General features: G+C 49.7%; 7 protein-coding genes across 7 annotated transcripts, besides 1 other annotated feature; all 7 read left to right on the top strand.

Annotated features, from left to right (window-relative positions):
- Positions 1–454: 454 nt before the first annotated feature.
- Positions 455–476: a sequence feature (AT_rich).
- A 495-nt stretch (positions 477–971) lies between these two features.
- Tb10.389.0210 (hypothetical protein, conserved) lies at positions 972–2,759 on the top strand (the record flags this gene model as incomplete). The annotated part of the gene is made up of 1 exon (XM_822716.1): positions 972–2,759. One exon carries the CDS (start codon positions 972–974, stop codon positions 2,757–2,759), a length of 1,788 nt encoding a protein of 595 aa, XP_827809.1.
- Positions 2,760–3,344: 585 nt separating this feature from the next.
- On the top strand, positions 3,345–4,715 carry Tb10.389.0220 (hypothetical protein, conserved; the record flags this gene model as incomplete). Its single annotated transcript, XM_822715.1, has 1 exon — positions 3,345–4,715. One exon carries the CDS (start codon positions 3,345–3,347, stop codon positions 4,713–4,715), a length of 1,371 nt encoding a protein of 456 aa, XP_827808.1.
- Positions 4,716–5,901: 1,186 nt separating this feature from the next.
- On the top strand, positions 5,902–8,643 carry Tb10.389.0240 (cyclophilin type peptidyl-prolyl cis-trans isomerase, putative; the record flags this gene model as incomplete). Its single annotated transcript, XM_822714.1, has 1 exon — positions 5,902–8,643. One exon carries the CDS (start codon positions 5,902–5,904, stop codon positions 8,641–8,643), a length of 2,742 nt encoding a protein of 913 aa, XP_827807.1.
- A 284-nt stretch (positions 8,644–8,927) lies between these two features.
- Positions 8,928–10,760, top strand: Tb10.389.0250 (glycosyl transferase; the record flags this gene model as incomplete). The annotated part of the gene is made up of 1 exon (XM_822713.1): positions 8,928–10,760. One exon carries the CDS (start codon positions 8,928–8,930, stop codon positions 10,758–10,760), a length of 1,833 nt encoding a protein of 610 aa, XP_827806.1.
- Positions 10,761–11,130: 370 nt separating this feature from the next.
- Positions 11,131–13,917, top strand: Tb10.389.0260 (hypothetical protein, conserved; the record flags this gene model as incomplete). The annotated part of the gene is made up of 1 exon (XM_822712.1): positions 11,131–13,917. The coding sequence occupies one exon, from the start codon at positions 11,131–11,133 to the stop codon at positions 13,915–13,917; it is 2,787 nt and encodes a 928-aa protein (XP_827805.1).
- Positions 13,918–13,946: 29 nt separating this feature from the next.
- Positions 13,947–15,356, top strand: Tb10.389.0270 (actin related protein 2/3 complex, putative; the record flags this gene model as incomplete). The annotated part of the gene is made up of 1 exon (XM_822711.1): positions 13,947–15,356. One exon carries the CDS (start codon positions 13,947–13,949, stop codon positions 15,354–15,356), a length of 1,410 nt encoding a protein of 469 aa, XP_827804.1.
- Positions 15,357–15,872: 516 nt separating this feature from the next.
- Positions 15,873–19,583, top strand: Tb10.389.0280 (hypothetical protein, conserved; the record flags this gene model as incomplete). Its single annotated transcript, XM_822710.1, has 1 exon — positions 15,873–19,583. One exon carries the CDS (start codon positions 15,873–15,875, stop codon positions 19,581–19,583), a length of 3,711 nt encoding a protein of 1,236 aa, XP_827803.1.
- Positions 19,584–19,836: the final 253 nt, after the last annotated feature.

The raw sequence follows: 19,836 nt of genomic DNA, 5'->3' as shown, positions 1-19,836 counted from the left end.
GTTCCATATTTTTATTTTTCTAGCTGCATCCGCTGAGCGGCGTACCCTTTCCGCCTTCTCTTTTTCTATTACCTTAGCGGTGACATTATATGTTGATTTCTTGCTTTTTTTCATTTCTCCATTACTCGTTTCGACTTTCCCCCTCCCCACTTACGAGGAGGCTAAGCAGGTATACCTGTGTTTTATACGTCACCATCACACACACAAAAAAGAATTAGTGAACAGTTGGGGGAAAAACAAAAGAGAAAATGAAAATAGGAAAGTGTGCGTATTCGATTATGAAACTGACTATTCTCTGTTTCCCTTTTGCTATATCCGCTTTCAATCTTTTTTCCTCCTTATATTTGGGTACTTTCACATTTTTTTGTTTCTTTTTGGTTCCAGCAATTGAGGCGGACGCGGCAACAGCACTGCAAACGAAGTGTTCGTACGTATGTTTGCGGAGGAGGCTAACATATATATATTTATTTATTTATGTTGTATGTGGGTGTTATCTACTCGTATTTCGACGGACTCCCCCTTATGAAAGTGTAACAAACCTCTCTCCACCAATTCTCGTCTCATCTGTCGAACACGAAGTTATGTATCGCAAAGCTAGTCGTTTCTGACTAAATGCAGACGTAATCCTCCCTTTTTTGTTCTTGTAGGGTGTTTTTCAGCAAGTAAAGGCACTGAAAGAGCGCACGTGTAGACGAATGTGCTCTATTTCCACTTCCCCATGTTTGTATGGTGTTGGTACGGCTATTTGGTCCATGGTACTTCCTGTCAAGAGCAATGATAAAACAATAGTTTGCCCTGCCCGTTTTTTTTTTTTGCTTCCTCCCGCTTTCCTTTATATTTTCATTTGCATTCTGTAATATTTCCAGTGTACTCCGTAAAAGTTTTAGACAATCATATGAATGAAGGCGCCATCCCTCCCCAACTCATCTAACGAGTGCTTAAATGTGCTTGTCTTGGAAATTGCCAAGGTCATGGTGGGAAAGGTATTTTGCCGCGATGTTTATCCCCTAATGACTGTTTCTCAAAGAGCCCACCTCTGGGCGCTGCGGAACCAGGCGCTGTTTGGTGACGCCCCTGATGAATGCATTGAAGGATCTGCACAACAGAGCAGTATGGGAGAGAACCAAGTGGGTCGGGCTCCTAATGCTCTGACCATGTCTGTTGACGGTCAGATTGTGCCGCTGACAAAGCCGCGGTGGTATGAATTCACAAAATGTCTTTACTACAAAACGTGGGTTGGTTTGCGTGGGACAATATCTCTCCAGGTTGCCGCTGAAACCTTTTGTTCGGAGTTCTTTTACTTGCTTAAACTTTATCCCGCACCCTCGATGCTTCCTGTAATGGATGCTGTGCTTCGCACAGCAAACGCCAGGGCTGCCGTTGTAGAGGCAGCAAGTAAGAAAACCTCGATGAAATCGATCACGCCGAAGAATGGTTTCTACCTGCGTGGCTGCTACGACGACCCGGCAGCGATTGCCTTTCTGTGGTTGTGCCGCGCGTATTGTATCCCGTGCGAAGCGGAGCTTCAACCCATTTCAGCCAACCACACTCTACGCGACAGGTATCCCTTTTATGTGAAGTCTGTGGAGACCAACACAGTAGTTGCCGAACCTCTGGCAGCCTTCTCTCTCTGTGTTGAATTGTACCTGCCAAATAGTGAGCACTGGTTTGGTGTGCTACCGGGAACCGGCTCCGGAACGCCGCTCGGAACTCGCGCTGCGCAAAAAAGCATGTGGTTGGAGTATATGCAGTTTGTACTATCGGAGCTCAGGGAGCCGCTACTCAGGTTCATAAGAGGTGAATGCGAGGAAGATGGGTATGTCGATGTGTTGGAGAGAGGGAATCCTTTGCTCCAACGATATCAAAAGGACCGTGTGAAACTTCCTCTCGGTTCGTCAAGGAGGTCGAAGGGTCGCAATAAGTTGTTGAAACGAATGAATACGGGGTTGGCACGTTATGAGAGGTTTGCCCGGCACTACTACGCCACACATCCTTGCTCTGTTGTTTCTGTTGCAGAGCTTTTTGTTGCTGCATATGCCTACGTGGTGTGTGCTAACCCACTGTGCGATGATGTTATCCCGTTGCAAGAGGCAGTGCCGTCGTCCACTGGCAGAGCTGACGCCCAAATTCCCTCGCGGTGGTCCCGCCAAGGTTCGTATTATAGTGCCAAAGGTGGAATCGATTCAATGCCGGCACAGGTGTCGAGGTCAAACGTTTTGATCAGCGGTGTTTCAAAAGAGTGCCAGGAGGTTGCTGCACTTATTCTTAACGGAGCAAGCAATGAGCAGAGCAAATCCCTTATTGGGAGCCACGTGAGTGAAATCGTTGAGAATAGTAAGCAAGTGGTTGGGGAGAAGCTGTCGAATGCAGCAATGAACTTCCTCGGCCGGCATCAGCCTTGGATCAATGTGGAATGCAGGACAAATATGTTGGCCACCGAAGTGATCGATAGTTTCATCCGCAACCGGTGTAGACCTCTACAGCCAAAGTTGGGGGAACTTCTTTCGCATGTATGGTGTATGGCAAATGAACAGTGTGAGGGATTTCCTTTCATTGTGCTCAATAGAGATCTCCGGAATTTTGTGACGACGTTGACAGGACACACATCATCTATGTTGCAGGAAATAACTTCAAGGGGCTACGGAGGCGCCGTGTCAACAATCGCACAGGTGTACTGGGAAAAGTTACGGGAAGTATTCAACAGAGCACCCACTTCCTCAGAAAGTAGAATGTATCACAACTACACGTCAAAGATGTGAGTTGTTTCTCTTTTTTTAAAAAAAATGACTTTACCATTCCTCTCCCACTTTGCAGAGGTCATTTTTGGTTTCGGCTTTTCGCTTCCCATGAGAGTTATAGTACACCCGAACAATGGAAATATTATGCAATTCGATTTAGAAGTACTACTACAGTTATCTACCGGGGCCTCGCGGTCATCACCTCTTTCGTCTAGTGAGAGATGACAGATTTATCCTTGTGTGCTACGCGCAGATCGCCGAATGCTTGTGGAAGCTGTCATGCTGCATGGGCCAGGGTTTGTGCTGTCACCTGCTACCTTCGGCTTACATTTCCATTCTTCGGCCTTTCCCTGAAGGGGTGTTTTTTTTATGTTGGTTTGAACTCATCCCCTTCATCTTCGCGGGAATATAGTATGTGCAGTTTTATGTTACTGGCATTTCATGCTTGGCACCCTTTTACTCCCCGCACCACACTGATAGCTTCCTGCACTTCATGTATATTGCTGTGATTGTAAGTTCATTCCATCTCTCTACGCTTCCCAACTTATAATCTAAACTGTTGACATCTCTTCTCTTCTTAACCGGAAAGTGAAGCACAGTTGGGTAATGATGAGCTCTCGCTCCGTAGCCAAGGTCGTAGTTGCTGCAGCGATTGGATATGTGGCCTATCGTGGTGTACTTTCTTTTTTCAAAAATGAGATCACACTAAGCATCAGCGAGGTAGTTCACATGTCCGATGGGCAATGCCGGCAAGAGATTGGTGATCAGGTCGCACTTAAAGGGGAGATTTTGTGCGAGACATACTTAATGCGTAGCTACCGTCTTAGCATGAAGCTCTCCGCCAACATAAAGGGTGGTACGCTCTCCCTTTCTTCACACGTTCCTTCTCGACATCGCGTGTTGCATATAAATGATGTAGGAACTTATTGTAACGTCGTTCCCTCGTCGGGAAGTAAAAGACGGGATGGGCTACCAGATATCGTAGTCGATAATGTGCACGGTATGGTTGATTACTGGGAACTATTGTCGTGTGGGAATGTGTGCTTCACACCTCCTTGCGTAAGCGATGAGTCTGTTCTGCGGTATGAAGGCAAAGTGAGACCTGGTCTCTCCCCTAGCGCCACCATACGAGACTGCTACTTGCAGACTGATGAAACGCCAGGGCGTAAGCGTCTGCATTTTGATCTGATAGTCCGCGACACAGTACATGCTGTTAGCATCCGTATCGAACTTCCAAACCGCCGCTGTCAGCTGGTTTTAGTTGACCATGGTGGCGTGGGCAGCGTTACTCGGTTGAGTAAGGAAGCGTCACACTGTTGGGCGTGGGACATTCCCCTCTTTGATCCTCGGGGGGCGAGTCGTGAGATCCCAACTGCAGCAGATGAGGCAAGCATCACAAAACCTGGATCGTATCCGCATGGTGCAATGCAAGAGACACTTGTGGGCGCACTGGGAAGTGATCTCCCTGAATACACACCTTCCGCTTGCACACATTTCATGCTCATTTTTGAAGAACAGGAGGGTGGAGACAATAGCGATGCGTCTACAAACTCAGACATGGACGGGGAAAACGTGGAGGAGGGGTTTGATGAATTGAAGGACAGTCCTGAGGGCAGCAGTGAAATGGTCACCTCAAACCGAGCCCAAAAAGTGAGTAAGAAAGCCATGAAGCGAGCAGAGCGGTCAAGAAAGAAAGTTACCCAGCGTCAACGAGTCGACGCCATCCGTACCTCACGTCAGGGAGCAGTGGCGCGCGGCGTCGCAGTATCTCTGTCATACAGTGTTTCCGGGCTTGCGTCAGGCATGGACGTGCGAAGACTACGTACAGTTAGCGAAAGGCCCAATTGGGCGCCTCACTCTAATTTTAGCCGCTGGATTTTGAGTTTCCTCTCGTGGTGTATTTACAAGCCACGATTGGGAAAATTTGCACATTACACTACATGGTTTGTGCAAACAGTCGACGTAATTTCTCTCTGAGGATGGAGGCATTTGGATACTCCTTTGACTGGGTGAAAGCGTTCACGTAAAATAGGTGTAACAGAAAGTACATATGGAAACACAAGCGGAGGGAGAATAAGGACCTGCTAAGAGGATAGGTCGTGCGTGATTCAGTTGTCGGGCAGCAACACGATGAGCTAAAGTTCATTTCGGTGCCGACACGTCATCTCATCTACTATCCCAGCCTGAATGGAAACACCTTTTTCTACCTTTTTTATCTTGTTTGCCGTCGAGCGGCTTTCGCTAGTGAGTTCTGAGTTGTTTGAAGGAAATAAATATTGTTCCTCTTTCGGGTGTTTTCTCTTACGGGGGTTAGGTGCCTACCAGTGGTGGCTTCAATTACCAACACGAAAGGTTTTCAGCATCACACATTAACGTGGTAACCGTCGTGTTGCTGTAGAGTGGCGAGGGAAAGAAGGTGAATATTGTTACCTTATCCGCATTTGGTTACATAGCGTAGCCAATATAAAAACGAACAGAAGCATACGCTGGTATATTTGGGGAAATGTTCATGAGATTTAAAAAAAGGTGGTAGGTACAGTGTACATTATTGGCGAACCTAACAAGTGTGGACTCTGGTGCGAACGTGTTTGAAACTATGGAAGGTAAATACCGCAAACTTTTTTTTCGTTGGTTGGGGTTTTGATGGAAAGATGGTGCAGCAATCCTCTCTGTGATGTGTACCTCCTTTTTGGTGAAGGGAAAATAACGAATACGAGGGCAGCGAGGGTTGCATCTGAAAAGTTTTCGTTCGTCACCCCCTTCTAGGCTGGCTATTCCCTTCCTTTCTGCAATTCTTTTTGTCCCATTGTAGGACTGTGTCCCAAACTCCTTTTCTGCTGCTATTGGGTCATGTTCCATTCTCCGTTTTCCACTTCTGGAGTAGTCGGACGTGTTTTCAGTTGCATCCCACCGCTGTCATTTCGCCTTGTACTGCGTCGAACTTTTTACGTTCCCTGGGGTCTCAAAAATGTGCGTACTAGCTGATGTATCACCCGTAGCGGGGTGACATATTCGAGATTGCTTCTCGTATGGCACAGAATGCAAGGACTTTCTCCATTCTTTTCTTTGACGAAGACTAGTAGTTGGGCCGCTCTGCCACCGTGAGGATAAAAGCGGGGTGCGGCGGTGGGTGGACAGAGAAAGAGCGAAACGGACGTGGCAGATGCAGGCACATCGGTCGAGCAATGAAAACAGCGAAGACGAGGAGGAAGATTTCCTCCCGACTATTCCTGTGCTGCTTGTGAACACCTCCGAAGCTGATAGCGCTGAACCTACGCGTGCTGGAGAAGAGAGTGTGCGTGGGAAACGACCTCGTTCACTGGGGCCCAGCGATCTAAATGATGAACCTATTGATACCAGCGATGATGTACAAGAAGGGGTGAGCAAATGCAAGAAGCAGCAAAGCACCATGGATATGCTGAGCGCGGAGGGATACCCTTGCTCCTTCTTGTATGAACGAAGCTACCGGCATGGAAGTCCTGTGCAGGACATTGCCACATTAGCAGATGATAACGGTGCGCTGATTGTAACCGTTGACGCAGTAGGAGTGGTGCGTGCTTGGCGTAAGCTTCCCCGTGGCGTTTTCTTCACGGGAGAGTACAGAAAGTTTTTCCCCAAAAGCGTGGAATCAGAGGAGGTCACTAATGCAGGCCTTCACTTTGTCCTGCCGGACCCGGTAAACTCATGTATTTTATTCGTCTGCGTCACTCCGCATGCTGCTGATGATACTGGGAATATCAGTGTAAACGTCGAGGTATCTCGTGTGAATGGCCCACTCATGGCGCTCGAAGGGCGGTTTTCACTTCAGTTTAATGCCGCCCGTCGGTGCCACCCTTCTGCTACGCAACCGTGGAAAGAGTCATTCACCCCACGACCGTTTTTGTTTCATCACGATTATCAACCGTACATTGCCTTCTTCGCGAAACGAGACGATGATACCAACGGTGTTGTCTTCATTCCGTGCGGGGTCGAGAAGTCGTCACGTCTCTGCGGCTCTGATTTCACAAAGGAAGGCCAGCCCATTCCTACTGTGGCGTTGAGTTGTGCAAATTTGATAGTCTGTTGCCAGCAGCATCTTCCGAGTGGATTGATTGTCCTTGTTGACGAGGAGGGAATCGTGGACTACGCGCGAATTGTTGAGCATCTGAACGATGAAGGAAGAACAATCCTTTCTCTCCGGGTTGTTGGGGGCTTCCCATCGCGCAGTGCAGCAGATCCACTGAAAGTCAGGCAATGGATCACATTCGAGAGACGACAAAAGACGGGTTTTTTTGCCTTGGTGCGTGAAGTCACATGTGCCGCGAAAACAGGGAAGGTGATCATACCACTTAGTGTTGATTTTTCACCAACCGGAAACTATTTCACGGTGTCTAGTGCTTCCCTGCGTCGGGGCGCTGTTTGCGTCCTCCTGCATCTCTTCGAGTTTGCTAGCGGAGTATGCCTTTGCAGCAGTGAAACGAGTGAAGTGCCTTGTCCTCAACTTGGTGAGCTGTGTACTCTACAAGAGGCGAAAAGCAACCTGCGAGGTTTCGTGTTTAATGCAGTTATCAAGGATAGTTTTAACTCCTCGCCCCGTGGCGTGTGGATTTTTGTCCCAGAAATAACTGTGGTGCCAGAGCCGTCCAGGGAATGTGTGGGTGGTCGACGTATTGCGACGTTTCGTGCAGCTCCTTCGGCGAAGGAAGCGGGGGCTCTGAAGTCAAGTTTCTACATCGAGAAACTTCCGTGTTCAATTGGAGAATCGGAAGTTGATGTTCGTGGTGACAGCATGCCCATGGGGATCATAAATTCCTTTTCGCAGATGGCCTGTGGAGAATTTAGATGTTTTGCTGCCCCCCTTAAGTTACTGAGGTTGTGTGTCCCCGCTAGTCAAGCTCTGAAGAACCTCGTCGCACAGTCTCCGGTTGGTTGTGCGCTTTCGAAGGAAGACATTAAGCGACTTTTTGAAGCGGCAAGCTGTGCAACGCCCTCGGCTGGCTTTACGGAGGAGCATAACTCTTATGCTGATGACCCGACGATTTGTACAACATCCCTGGGAGGAAATGCCCTTCTGCTGTACACAAAATACGAAATCTCCCTAACCGATTTCGTCATGCAAAGCGCTGTTGGCATTCCCAACACAGATAAAAATACAGAAGATGACACGGGAAACGAGAGGCAGCGCGCACTTCTCCTGTCTACGCTGCGTGCGAAACGGGATTTCGACTGTGATGATTTGCTGCAGTTGCAGTCCTCTCTCCAAGTTTTGGCTCCGAGGGATGAGGAAGAAAGAACAACTTCGGAGGTGGAACATAGCAAAGCAAGCGAGAATAGCTGTGGATTTGACGGTGAAGTGGAGGAGCGGCGAGTTCAAAGTATTATCTCCGCCGCTTCAACTCGGGTTGTGTCGTGGACCGATATTTGTGTTGGTGCTACCATATCTGTCCGTACGTTCGGTACAATAACAGTACGCCTTATGCCTCAATTCGCCCCGAAAGCAGTAACCAATTTTTCCACACTGTCAAGGCGTGGGTTCTACAACACTCTCACCTTCCATCGAGTTGTACCGGGTTTCATGATACAGGGTGGGTGTCCACATGGTGATGGCACCGGGGGACTGAGCTCGTTCGGTGAGCCATTCGAGGACGAAGGCGTTGACGCAATGGATTTCTTTTCTTACCCAAGGGTGCAGTGGCTGTGTATGGCAAACCGCGGACCGAATACAAACGAATCACAATTTTTTATCACTTTAGGTGAAGCTACACCGTGGCTAAACGGAAAACACACAGTTTTTGGGTTTGTCACCGCTGGAAAGTCAGTTGTGCTCTCCGTGTCGCAGGTGGAGAGGAACGGAGACGACAAACCAGTGATGCCTGTCGTTATTGATCAAGTTGCGGTATCTGAAGAAGGGTTATCGTTGGAATAGGTGTTTGAAGGCAGAAACTGGTGGGCGGTGATGCCGTGAGGGCGTTACCAGGGCGTCGTGGAACACCTTGAAAGCGGTTAACCGCTCGTCGCCCTGTGTTTTTCGTTTATGTTTGCGTACCACCGACACTGCCCTTACGGTTTGGGGGCACGTTTACATACTTCATTGCTGTGGCACGCTCTTAACCCTCAAAATGTTACCGCCCCCTGCCTCACTCTTACCCTCCACGGAATTTGTGGATTTTATGAAGTTTCTCCCCAAGGGAAAGTTTAGATCACCCAGGGATGTTTAGCTACGATGATCTTGTGTGGACAATATCATTTCCTACGTTTTGTTTTCTTGCTATTTGGTTTTCTATAACCGTGTCATTGGTGGTACGGGCTGAGTCGGGTCGCAAGAAATGGAAACAAGCGCGTGAACATATCGCAGAGATAGAGAGCCGAGGTGATAAGGCCACGGGTGCACAACACCGGAATAGCAAGGCTGTGTTGCGCCGCGTGGTAGTTGTTGTTGGCGGTGACTTCGCCAGATCACCTCGGATGCAGTACCATGCCTTAAGTTTGGCGAAATGTGGCATGTTTCAGGAGGTAGTGTTGGTTGGCTTCGACATGGGGAATCGTCTAAGTGAAGAACTCAAGTTGAGGGAGAAAAAGAAAAATATAGACGGCTCCTATGACGATTCTAGCGTAGAAAAGTTCGAATGTGTCGTCGAAACGGCATATCTGATTCCTCCGATAACTCCACCCTTGTGGTTTCGTATCTTGTTCCCACATCCAAAGTTGCACTGGTTGGCATCTACATTTTACCGTGCATGCGCTTGTGCTGTGGTGTTCACTTGGGTCCTCGTCCGCGCGTCAATGATGTTTGTAAATAGTCGTGGGCAGTTGATGTTAGTGGATCTTATTCTTATGCAATCGCCCCCTGCAGTGCCCTTCGTGCCGGTGGTGAAGTACATTGTACAACCATGTGCGTTTGTTGCCAACGCCGTAACTTATTACTGTATCATTTTAACAGGCTCGTGGTTAAGCACCGCCCTCAAGGAGATCACTGAGGGTATAAAATTGCAACGTCAGCGGCAGCTACCTGTGGAGAAGAATCCTACGAAGAAGGGCCCCACAAATTCCAACTCCTGCCCGAAATTCGTCCTGTCCCCGGCTCTCGTGGTGGACTGGCATAACTTCGGTTACACAGTTCTGCGAAGTGATGGGCGCCCGGCAGTAGCGGTGTGGTTGTATCGCTTACTTGAATGTAATTTGTGCTTCGGTGATCGCAACATTACAGTTAGCAAAGCAATGCGTAGGGCTTTGTTAGATGTCAGCAAGCAGTCAAAGGTGGCGAATCGTGTTGATGACGTCTGGGTTATGTACGACTGTGCTCCATCTTTTTTTGGTCTCGTGCCAAGAAGTCGTTTCGTGCAGGAGGTGATTCGCCCCGTCATGAGTGCACATTCCCAAGATGGTGAGGAAGTGATAGGGTGTTCACTGCCGCCAGATTGGGTGTTACAATCTACAGCTGCGACTGACAGTCGTGGCATCTTCATAGTCGCTTCCACAAGTTGGACACCAGACGATGACTATACGATGGTGGTGGAGGCTTTAAAACAGGTCGATGAAAAACTTCAGGAGTGCTCTCAGGGTAAGGATAGCAAACCAACTGCGTCGAAGTCCGTATGGCTCCTTGTGACAGGAAAGGGTGTAGCTCGCAAGCGGTTTGAAATGGCTGTCGCTGAAGCTCACTTGTCTTCACTCGTGGTAGTCACAACGATGTACATGCAGTCGTATAAGCATTATGCTATGGCGCTTGGTGCAGCAGATGTGGGACTATGTATGCACAACTCATCGAGTGGTCTGGACCTGCCAATGAAAGCAGTGGACATGCTGGGCTCCGGTCTTCCTGTTGTAGCCCTACGTTACAAATCACTTCATGAACTACTAGATGACAAACGAGGTTGGTTTTTCAGCAATGCTGAAGAGCTAGGGCAAGTTATGTGGAAGCAGTTGATCCTGACCAATGGACCCTTACTGGAAAAAAGAAGGCAGGTGGCACAAAACGAGCCCGGAACGTGGGATGAGAACTGGGGAGAGGTGCTGATGCCCTTGTTAGCGAACTTACTCTGATTGTGGGAAGGATGACAAGTAACCCTAAATAACACAAGATACAAATATATGTATACGCGTGCATCAAAGAGTTCAGGTAGTCTTCGAGGTGAGCAGTAAGTGGCCGAGTCGCTTCTTACTTCAGACAGTGTTTGAGCATGCGCAGGACCCAATAACTGACTCGTGTGTGTTCAAGTGCGTGCAGCCTCTTTTCTTACATATCTTCTAAACTAATTTTCTCAGGTACAAACACGTTATTAATCCGCCTCTGCATATGCCCCTTCTTTTCGTGTTTTCAGTGGAATTGCTGTGTCTTCTCTCCTTGTGCTTCTTCAATTCTGCTTATGTATCGGTGCTGTAAATGGTACCCAAGACACTGAATCGGTGAGTCATGACACTGACTCTTCTTAGGAGGGGAAAGTCATTTGATGTAACTGCAACAAAGGCTTTTCTTCTGTCCCGCAAGCACCGTTATTTTCCTGCTGTATTTGACCAGTCCCTTGAGCCGTTGTCCGGTTCGCATAAACAACCTAAAAACGTGACTCGGGATGTTGCATCGAGTATCAAAGAAACTACAAGGATCGCAGAAAACAAGAGCTCTTTAAACTATGGCGTACCCGGAGAGCGTGGTCGCTCTACTACAGGTATCACCTCTCCCTTAGCATATCTCTATCGTGTGCAGCACGGGCATTTCGAGAGTCTTGTAGCTCTCATGTCAGCGCCATGTGCCCCTCACCCCCTGCGTGTCCTCGCTGACCTTCTCGATGAAGTCGGCCGGCTGAAGTCCCAACTTGCAGAAAATCCGGGAGAAGGGGGTTACGTTGTTCAAAGTTGTGAAGATCAAAACGATGCGTTAAAGGTTCTTGATCGTGTGACAAGGTCCCTCTCCGACGTATTGGACGTTCGGGCTGTGCTGCGTCGCGCGATCGGCATGTTGAAGGACGCAACGGAGGCTGCATCTGCATTGGGTGATGTACTCAGCGAGAGGGAACTACAAAGGGAGTTGCGTGAAGTGGAGATGTTGGCTCAGCGACTGCGTCACTGGAGTGCTACCACCGAGGAGCAGCACAACTCTTTGTACACTTGTGGTGAAAACAATGGAAATTTATTAAAGTGGACACTCCCCGACGTTGTAACAGTTGAAATACGAAGGGCGTTATTGGTGGTTTGCGGCTTAACAGGTGCGTACGCGCTTGCAGTGGAATGCCTAGAAGAGATAATCGCTCTCAGTGATTTAAATAACCATATCGAAAAAAAATTAAATCGTCAAGTGATTCGGGAAGGTGGCTGGGAAAGGAAAGCTAAAGGTACGTCGCATCAAAGGGTGCATAAAGCAGTGGTGGAAGAGACAACATTTGCGTTAGACAATGTCGTTGAAAGTGTGGAGGGGGAATTGCGGCAGCACCTGATAGCTGTGAGTGCGGAAGACCACATCATGGCCATTACGAGCTGTGCGCAAACACGGAAGTTCGATATTGCTCACTCGTTGTTTCAACGCTTCATGCAGCATGCTGAATGTGGCACTTTTGTCATTACCGCAGATGATGTTACCGCTGCGTTGGTTGCTCTTGCCCGCTGCAGTGGTAACACAGCGGATTTTGCGATGACGCAGGAGCTTCTTGTAAAAAGCGAAGCTGCGCGTGTTGTCCCCGTTTCTGTCGATCTGTACACAGCTCTCATCGAAGCGGCAGGTAGGGCATCAGAAAACCCCCGCCGTTTGGAGGTCGCTCTCGCGCTCTACCGCCAGCTCCGGGATGGGGGATTTGATCCAACTCCAGACACGTATGCAGCCCTCATCGCGTGCTGCGCAAGTGCTCAGGAGCCGACGATGGGCTTTGGGTTTTACCATGAGGCACGGCAACAGTGTGGAGTGGGGGGACTCACACCAGCGGTATATACTAATTTGCTGCTGGCGTACGCCCGTGCAGGGTATGGTTCCGACGCGCGGACAACTCTCGAGGTTTTAGTGGAGGCAGGAGCTCCCCTCACCCGCAGTGCGTTCCACGCAGTTCTTGCTTGTGCTGTTACGCATCGTGACGCGCAAGAGGTTTTACAGCTCATGCAATCCAAGTACAACATCGCTCCAACGCCACAAACCTACGCGTATCTTATTGCGGCGGCGGGCGCAGAATCAGTCGGAGTTTCGACGGTGCTCTCCATTTTTGATTGGCAAGAAATGGCCATTAAAAGCTTGCTCGAGAGATATCCCTGTGTGGGTAACACAGTTCCACAGACTCTACTGGAAAAATGCAATACACAACGGACCGCTCTGAGCACAAGCGAAGTTGCTCCGGAACTGGAAAAGGAAGTTCTTTCACTTTATCCTGCTTATGGTGAGGCGTTGGAGTTGGCACTGCTGCAACTGCGCGTTGATCCACGCGTTGACCCACGACTGGAACCGTACATACGGCCGCTACTTCGAGTGGCGCAACGACGTATGAACTCTTTTACCACGATGGCCCCACAAGCCCCCACATTTGTCCCTAAGGGTGCTGCGATTGCTGTGCTCGCAGCCGATGTGCTCGCAAATATTGAAGAATATTTTCTTCCGTTTGTATCTTTTTACTCGGCTGTGGTGATTCCATATTCTTCTCTTGTAGCACTGCAACGCGGCGGAGGAAGGCGGGTGAACGCCGCAGCAGCGGCAACCCCAGTGCGTCTGCTGTCAGACCCTCTTTATTGTGAGTGTGGCGGCGAAAAACGGCAAATACAGCAGGCGCGTCGCACCGCCTTGTTGCGTTTTTTGCAGAAATACCAGGACGTCATTCATTTGGTTTCTCTCGCTGAAGAACTTGCGCTGAGCCGTGACTGCGACCGCTATGGTATTGGTGTTAAGAGGACATTCACTCGCTGCGCGGCTCTCGCGCTGAATCTCGCTCGAAAGGATATCCAAAACGTTACAAAAATATATGCTGAACAAGAATGCCAAATTGTTCTCGTTTCGACCAACTTTGAGAAATGTGGAAGGTTTGTCGTGGATGTTAAGAAGGAACTCCTACAGCGAGGTGACGCTGATCAAAGTCCGAAGAAGGGCACACGTGACAGTTTACAGGGGCTGAAGGCTGGGTTGCGCCGTGTTTCGTATCACAACCCCCGAACTAGCCCGGATTGGCGGCCACCTGTGGTATCTGTTAAATCCCTAGTCACTGACCCTGCCCTATCGATGTCGCGCGTCTGACTATACTCATCGATATATTTTGTAACAATATGTGCTTCTCAGAGCAGTGGCGAAGTTTAGCACTATTCCCCTGTGGTTTGTACCGTTGTCTTATGCTTTTGACCAACTTATCGATACCAGCACCCCCTGTTGTTCCCGTTTTTTTTTTACGTATCGGTCCTGTAACTCCTCAGGGCTTACCCGCCTTTCCCTCCGTAGAAGAGGGTAGCAGTAATAGGAACAGAAGAGGAGGTGGTGTAACCCGAGCTTCACCGAGAGATTGCTCGGTGTGCGCACCGTCGATGAGACCTCAAAAAGAAAAAAACACCGTTTTGGGGGCTCCGGTCGTTGCTTTCTCCTTCAACCGTGACTTTTCGGAGGCTATTTTTTCCCCAAACAACCACCAACTTGTTATTGTGCGGTGCGATGACATCAGCGACTGCTCAACTTGGGGAGTTGAAGCTACCCTGGAACAGCACGATCAATCAGTGTCCGCTACCGCATGGCACGGGACTACAGGCAAAATTCTTTCGTGTGCGCACGATCGTATGGCGTACGTGTGGTACCGTGATAGTAAGGAGAAGTGGAAGCCGCAGATGGTGTTGCTTGACGTTGGCGTGAAACGTGGGTTGACTTGCTGTGCGTGGAATTTCTCAGGGTCCAAGATATACGTAGGGTCTGCGGACGCCAACATCGCCGTTGGACGCTTTGAGTGTAGTGAACAGTGGTGGATATGTCGTTTGTTGACCGGCCACACAAGTACTGTCACCGCGCTAGCCCCGCATCCTTCAGACGATGCCCTTCTTGCATCAGGTGGTGCAGACGGTAACCTACTACTCGTTTCAACATATATGAAGAAACTTGATACAACCAAAAGCAGGCCGTTTGGTTATGTTTACTTTGAGAAGAAATTCAGTGCGTGGGTGCACGCCGTAACATGGACGCCCTCGGGTCAGCGTCTCGCAGTGTCTACACACGATAGCCGCGTATCAGTCCTCGATGTCGTTTATTCCGAAATAGTGGAGGGAGGAAAGGAGGCAGTAACACTACACACAATAAATATGACGATACTGCCACTGAGGGCGCTTGCGTTTATTGACGAGGATCAACTAGTTGGTGGTGGATTTGATTATTACCCTGTAATTTTCGCACTCGAGGAAGAACGGGGGTGGAGGATGACAGGGAAGTGGGTTGTGGCTCATGCAAAGGAGATAGTAACGACCCAACAGTTAGCCCGTGCGAAGTTTGAGGGGGACGCGCGCGTCGGTAGAGTAAACATGTTTGAGGAGGAGCGTAGCCGTCACAAAAATACTATTAATTTTGTATGTTGTTTGACTGCTCTGAATCCCCGACCTGGTGCTGCTGAGAAGCTGTCGGATACGGAACGTCCGCTCTTTGCCACAGCAGGTCTGGACGGGCGTGTGGAGGTGTGGGCAAGAAAAGACGTCACGAAGCTTTAGTTCACTGCGCGGTGCGTGTAGCCAAGTATTTGAAAAGGAAGGACGCCCTTATCGGCGTGTTCTCGAACTTTGTGGAAGTCGTGAGGACATGTTGTTGCTAGAACCCTTCCTATTGTTCGTGCGACGGTGTTTCCGGGACCGTAGCGGTAGCTCGCCTCCAGATGTCACGTGTTGCGCAGGGACTGCAGTATCGTTGCGATTATGAAGAGGCGATGCAATTCGGTGGAACGCAGCCGGTGGCAACATCGTAGGCGATATGCAATTACAAACCTCAGTTTATTGGGTATATGTGTGTTGTTCATAAACCCGCCACTTTTTGTAACGTTGACTTTTGTCCTTCAGGTGGGAACGAACAAAGCTATTGCATGTGGAACAGTGCCTTTTTTCTTGACTGCTGTTGCCTTCGTTTCACTTAGATCTTGGCGTGCCACTGCACTTGTACTCATGTCTTCCCTTTCAAATCTTGCATTGTTGTGGTTTGCGACCAGCCTTTCTTAGTTTTAGTGTGCCGCCTGTATGCTCCCTACGCCATACCATCTGCAGTGGTCAGAGGAGCTCATACGACATGTGGAACTGCGGTTGCGGCAGCTGCACGCATGTTTAAATGAATTCTACCAGAAGAACAACTACAGCACCGCTTCGTGCACGGGTGCACAGGCGCTCGATAGCGTTTCTGAGCCAATAGGACAAAATGCAACCGACCCCGTGCAGGCTGCAGGAAGCTTTCTACTGCGTACGTGTGTGCACTCCACGCCCTTCTACGAAACGCAACTGAAACGTGGCGTAGGTGCGGATCTCGTACTCACTGTGCCGGAGGAGGTGTGTTCACTCAAAGACGTTCAGATTGGTTTGTATCTGGATCGGCGACATGAGTTTCTGTTGAAGGTAGAGAGGTTCCTACGTAAATATGCGAAGCGTATGGTTCAGGAGGAGACAGGAAAAAACGGTGGGGCTAGTGAAGGTGGAAGAAATGGAGACGGTAGTTCGGATGTTAAGGAAGATGGGAGACAAAGGCGAAAATATATACGGTGGGATATCCAGCGCGTTCCCTTCGGTGACTGCTGGGTTAATGAAGAGAAGTACATAATTCGTATTGTCTTTCTCAGGGACAGCAGCAACGCGACGCGACGCGAGGTATTTCACGTGGATCTGCATTTCCAACCAATATCTGTATCAGGGCGCATCGCCAGCGTAGCAGCCATCCGCAAACACCCCTACTACAGTCATCTTGTGCTGGAAGACGCACTCATGACTACTCATCTGCGCAAGTTGCACAACCTATTTTCCAATAGCAACTCCCTTCAGCGCGCGGCTGTGTTCCTCAACTGCTGGGCACATCACACTGGAATAATGGCCCGTACTTCAGGGCATCCTGAGGCACTCAGTGGCTTTCATCTCTCTGCGGTCATATTGCGGCTCGTGGAAGAAGGTGTTGTATCACCAAGCATGTCGGAGGAGAACGTTGTGCGTGCCGTATGGGTCTACCTTTCGCGCGGTTTGACATTGACAGAGAGCTACGCTACTCTCAACAATGACGGAGAGGGCAAAAACCACGAAGAGGTTGCGGGTGCTTTATCACTGGGTAATCGAAGTGACGTGGCCGTTCTGCGTCTTGAGGGAGAGACTATGAACCTGCTATTTCGTACCTCCACATCCTTCTTAAAACAGGTTGTTAAAAAGGCTGCGGACGATGCAATGCAGTACCAGCGCTCCTCAGAGGTGCTACTGAAAACTCCCTTTCAGCCACTGCAATTAAGTATGGATGTTTGTCTCGTGGTTTCTGGCCTTGAGGCTCACTTTGCAGAGACAAATTCTGCAGGGAACGGGAAAACGGGGGGTGCCGCATATTTAAGACCGGAGGAAGTCACGCAGAAACTTTATTTGGTTGTGTGTGAGGCCTTAGGTGTGCGTGCGAGTTATGTAACAATGTGGCGCCGGAGTGCCGATGCTGCACATGTCGCTGTCCGGCTGGCGACCGAAGCTGAAGGTCGCAACCGCCTAACTCGTGGCCCACCATTGGAAGATACGGAAGCCGTCAGCCGCTTCAACAACTTCTGGGGTAACGATATAACATCAACGCGGCAATTTCCCGACGGTGGAATTTACCGATGCGTACTGTGGACATTTGACCATGATGCTGCTAGCCACGCTATTGTGCTTCCAGCTACAACAGTTGTGCGACGTGTGGTTCAATTTGCTCTAGAGAAGCACATTGGAGCGTCTGCACGTGTTGCAGTGCTGCTGAACGGACTTGAGGGTGTTTTGGCGGAGCGTGTTGGCGCAGAGTGGCGCGACACAGCGCCGCTGGTGGAGAAGTCACTTCTGGACGCCTGCCGAGCCGTCGAAACAATGGTGGTGGATATCCCACGCACTGCACTGCCGTGCAAAATTACCTCTTTGGATATCGTCTCAGCCAGCGAACGTCACACTGCAACGTTCCCCGTTCGTCCCCACATTGCGCTCACGTACACAACTGATGACATCACCCAACCATGTTTTGCCGGACTCAGTGTTGCGCCCACCATCGAGCCAGTGCACGGCGTATTGACAATTGACGACAGGAACAAAATTCCCGACACTGTAGAAGCTATCGCAACAATGAAGGGAGCTATTTGTGCTCAACTTTCAAAGGTACTACAGGAACAATATGGAGACGACGAAGGTAAGGTTGATGGAGGAACATCCATCGAAGGGAAAGAAGGAAAGTTAAAAAAAGAGCGTGAAGAGCATATCAGCCGTCAAGGAGAGGGGGAGACATGCGGCAAAGAAACTGAGAAGTTGCATATACGGTCATCGTGCACAGCTCATTCGGTGGATATCATTTTCAAGGGCTATCTCTTCCGACTCTATATAGCCCACTACCGTGAAGTGTCTCTTCTAAGAGCCCTTGGACGCGAGTCTGAAGCATCCACGATTGAGCGGAAGCTTTTTTGGAGCGCACAGCACGCCAAATTTCTCCGCACAATATCCTTCGGACACAGTAGCTACGCCACAGCCACACGCATCGCTAGCCGGTGGATGAGTGCCATGCTCTTGTATGAATTTATTGTCCCGGAGGCGGTGGAGCTTCTAGTTGCTAATGCATATTTGGGGGCCGTGCCCCCCAAAACTCCCGCAAGTGGGTTCCTGCGTTTCCTACAGCTGCTAGCTTGTCATGACTGGAAAGAGCCACTTGTGCTTCCGTACTCAATGGACAGCAAAGAGCAGGCTGAAGCAGCAGCACTTGTGCGCTCCATGGGTGAAGAACGAGGTATGTTCATTGCCACACCTTACGCACCATTGGAAAGTCCTTTCACAGTGCATACACCGAGACCTTTAATCGTCCATCGCGTTGTGCAGCTCGCGAAGGCAGCTCTTTCGGTACTTATTGACCTGGTTAGTGAAAACGATTCTCCGTCACACCTCGAAGCTGCTGTCTTCACGCCCAATCCCAGTGACTTTGACTTCCAAATGGTCCTGCACCCATGCCTACTTCTACAAACGGACCGTCTTATCGCACCTCCTTCCATTGAAAAGGTTAAAGCAGCAGGGGCGAACGGCGTTGGGAGTGGCATCTCGGGTGCAGGGACAGTGGCAGGAGAGTCGACAGATTCTCCGGCGACAGCGCGAGTATGGAGGTTAGATGAGCTGGAGGCGGCGAAGAGCCGCATTTATATTAGTGAACTTGTTGAACGAGAGCCGGCGGCTCATGTGGTAAGGAGTGTGCGCGCCGCTACGAGGGACCGCTCAATGGTTTTCTACGATTGTCTTGCCCCTCGTTCCATCAGTGTAATTACTATTACTTCGCATGCACCGCGGAACCACTGCAGCAAACTCCACGATGATATCCTCCGTATTAGTCGCGGTGCTCTGCTGCCGACCGCACTGAGGTCGCTCACGTCCGAGGAAGAGACTGCAACCAATGAAGTTATGGAGACAAAGGGGGTCTCGTCCCGTGTGCATAATGTAATGGATAAGGACGCCATTGTGGCCGCGGCTCGCGGTGCACTGCGCAGAAAGAGATCGAACATAAATGAGGGGAAAGAAGGTAAGAGTTCAAAGCGGCCCCGGCGGGAGGGCAGCAAGACGAAGTTAGAAGTCCGACAGTCGCAGCATGACAGCCGGAAGAGCAGTGCAGATAAGGGTAAGAAAAGGTCAGCGGTGGCTGAGCAGGATGGAAAAAGTAAGGGAACGAATGGAGAAACAAATAAGAAAACTGAAAAAGTAGCGAAGAGAAAAGTGAAGTAACTTAACGTCACACTTCGGAGGGGGCGGTGCTTGTCATATTTGGGCGCATCGGCGGCAAAAGGGAACAGACCTCTGGTTGTACATAATTAACGAGCTGGCGTATAAAAAGGAAGAGGTCAGGGATAATTCGTAACATGCCCCTCGTCAGTCGGGGATAAGCGTAGGTTTTGGTTAGGTACTAACGACGATTAATATTTGCCACAAGACTAGGCAATAACCGTAGAACATGTCCGCCATGGTAATTAACAGAATA

Source organism: Trypanosoma brucei, chromosome 10 (assembly GCF_000002445.2).
Source record: "Trypanosoma brucei brucei TREU927 chromosome 10, whole genome shotgun sequence".
Lineage (NCBI taxonomy): Eukaryota > Euglenozoa > Kinetoplastea > Trypanosomatida > Trypanosomatidae > Trypanosoma > Trypanosoma brucei.
Note: the sequence above shows the minus strand (reverse complement) of the source record. Positions and strands in the feature narration are given on the sequence as shown.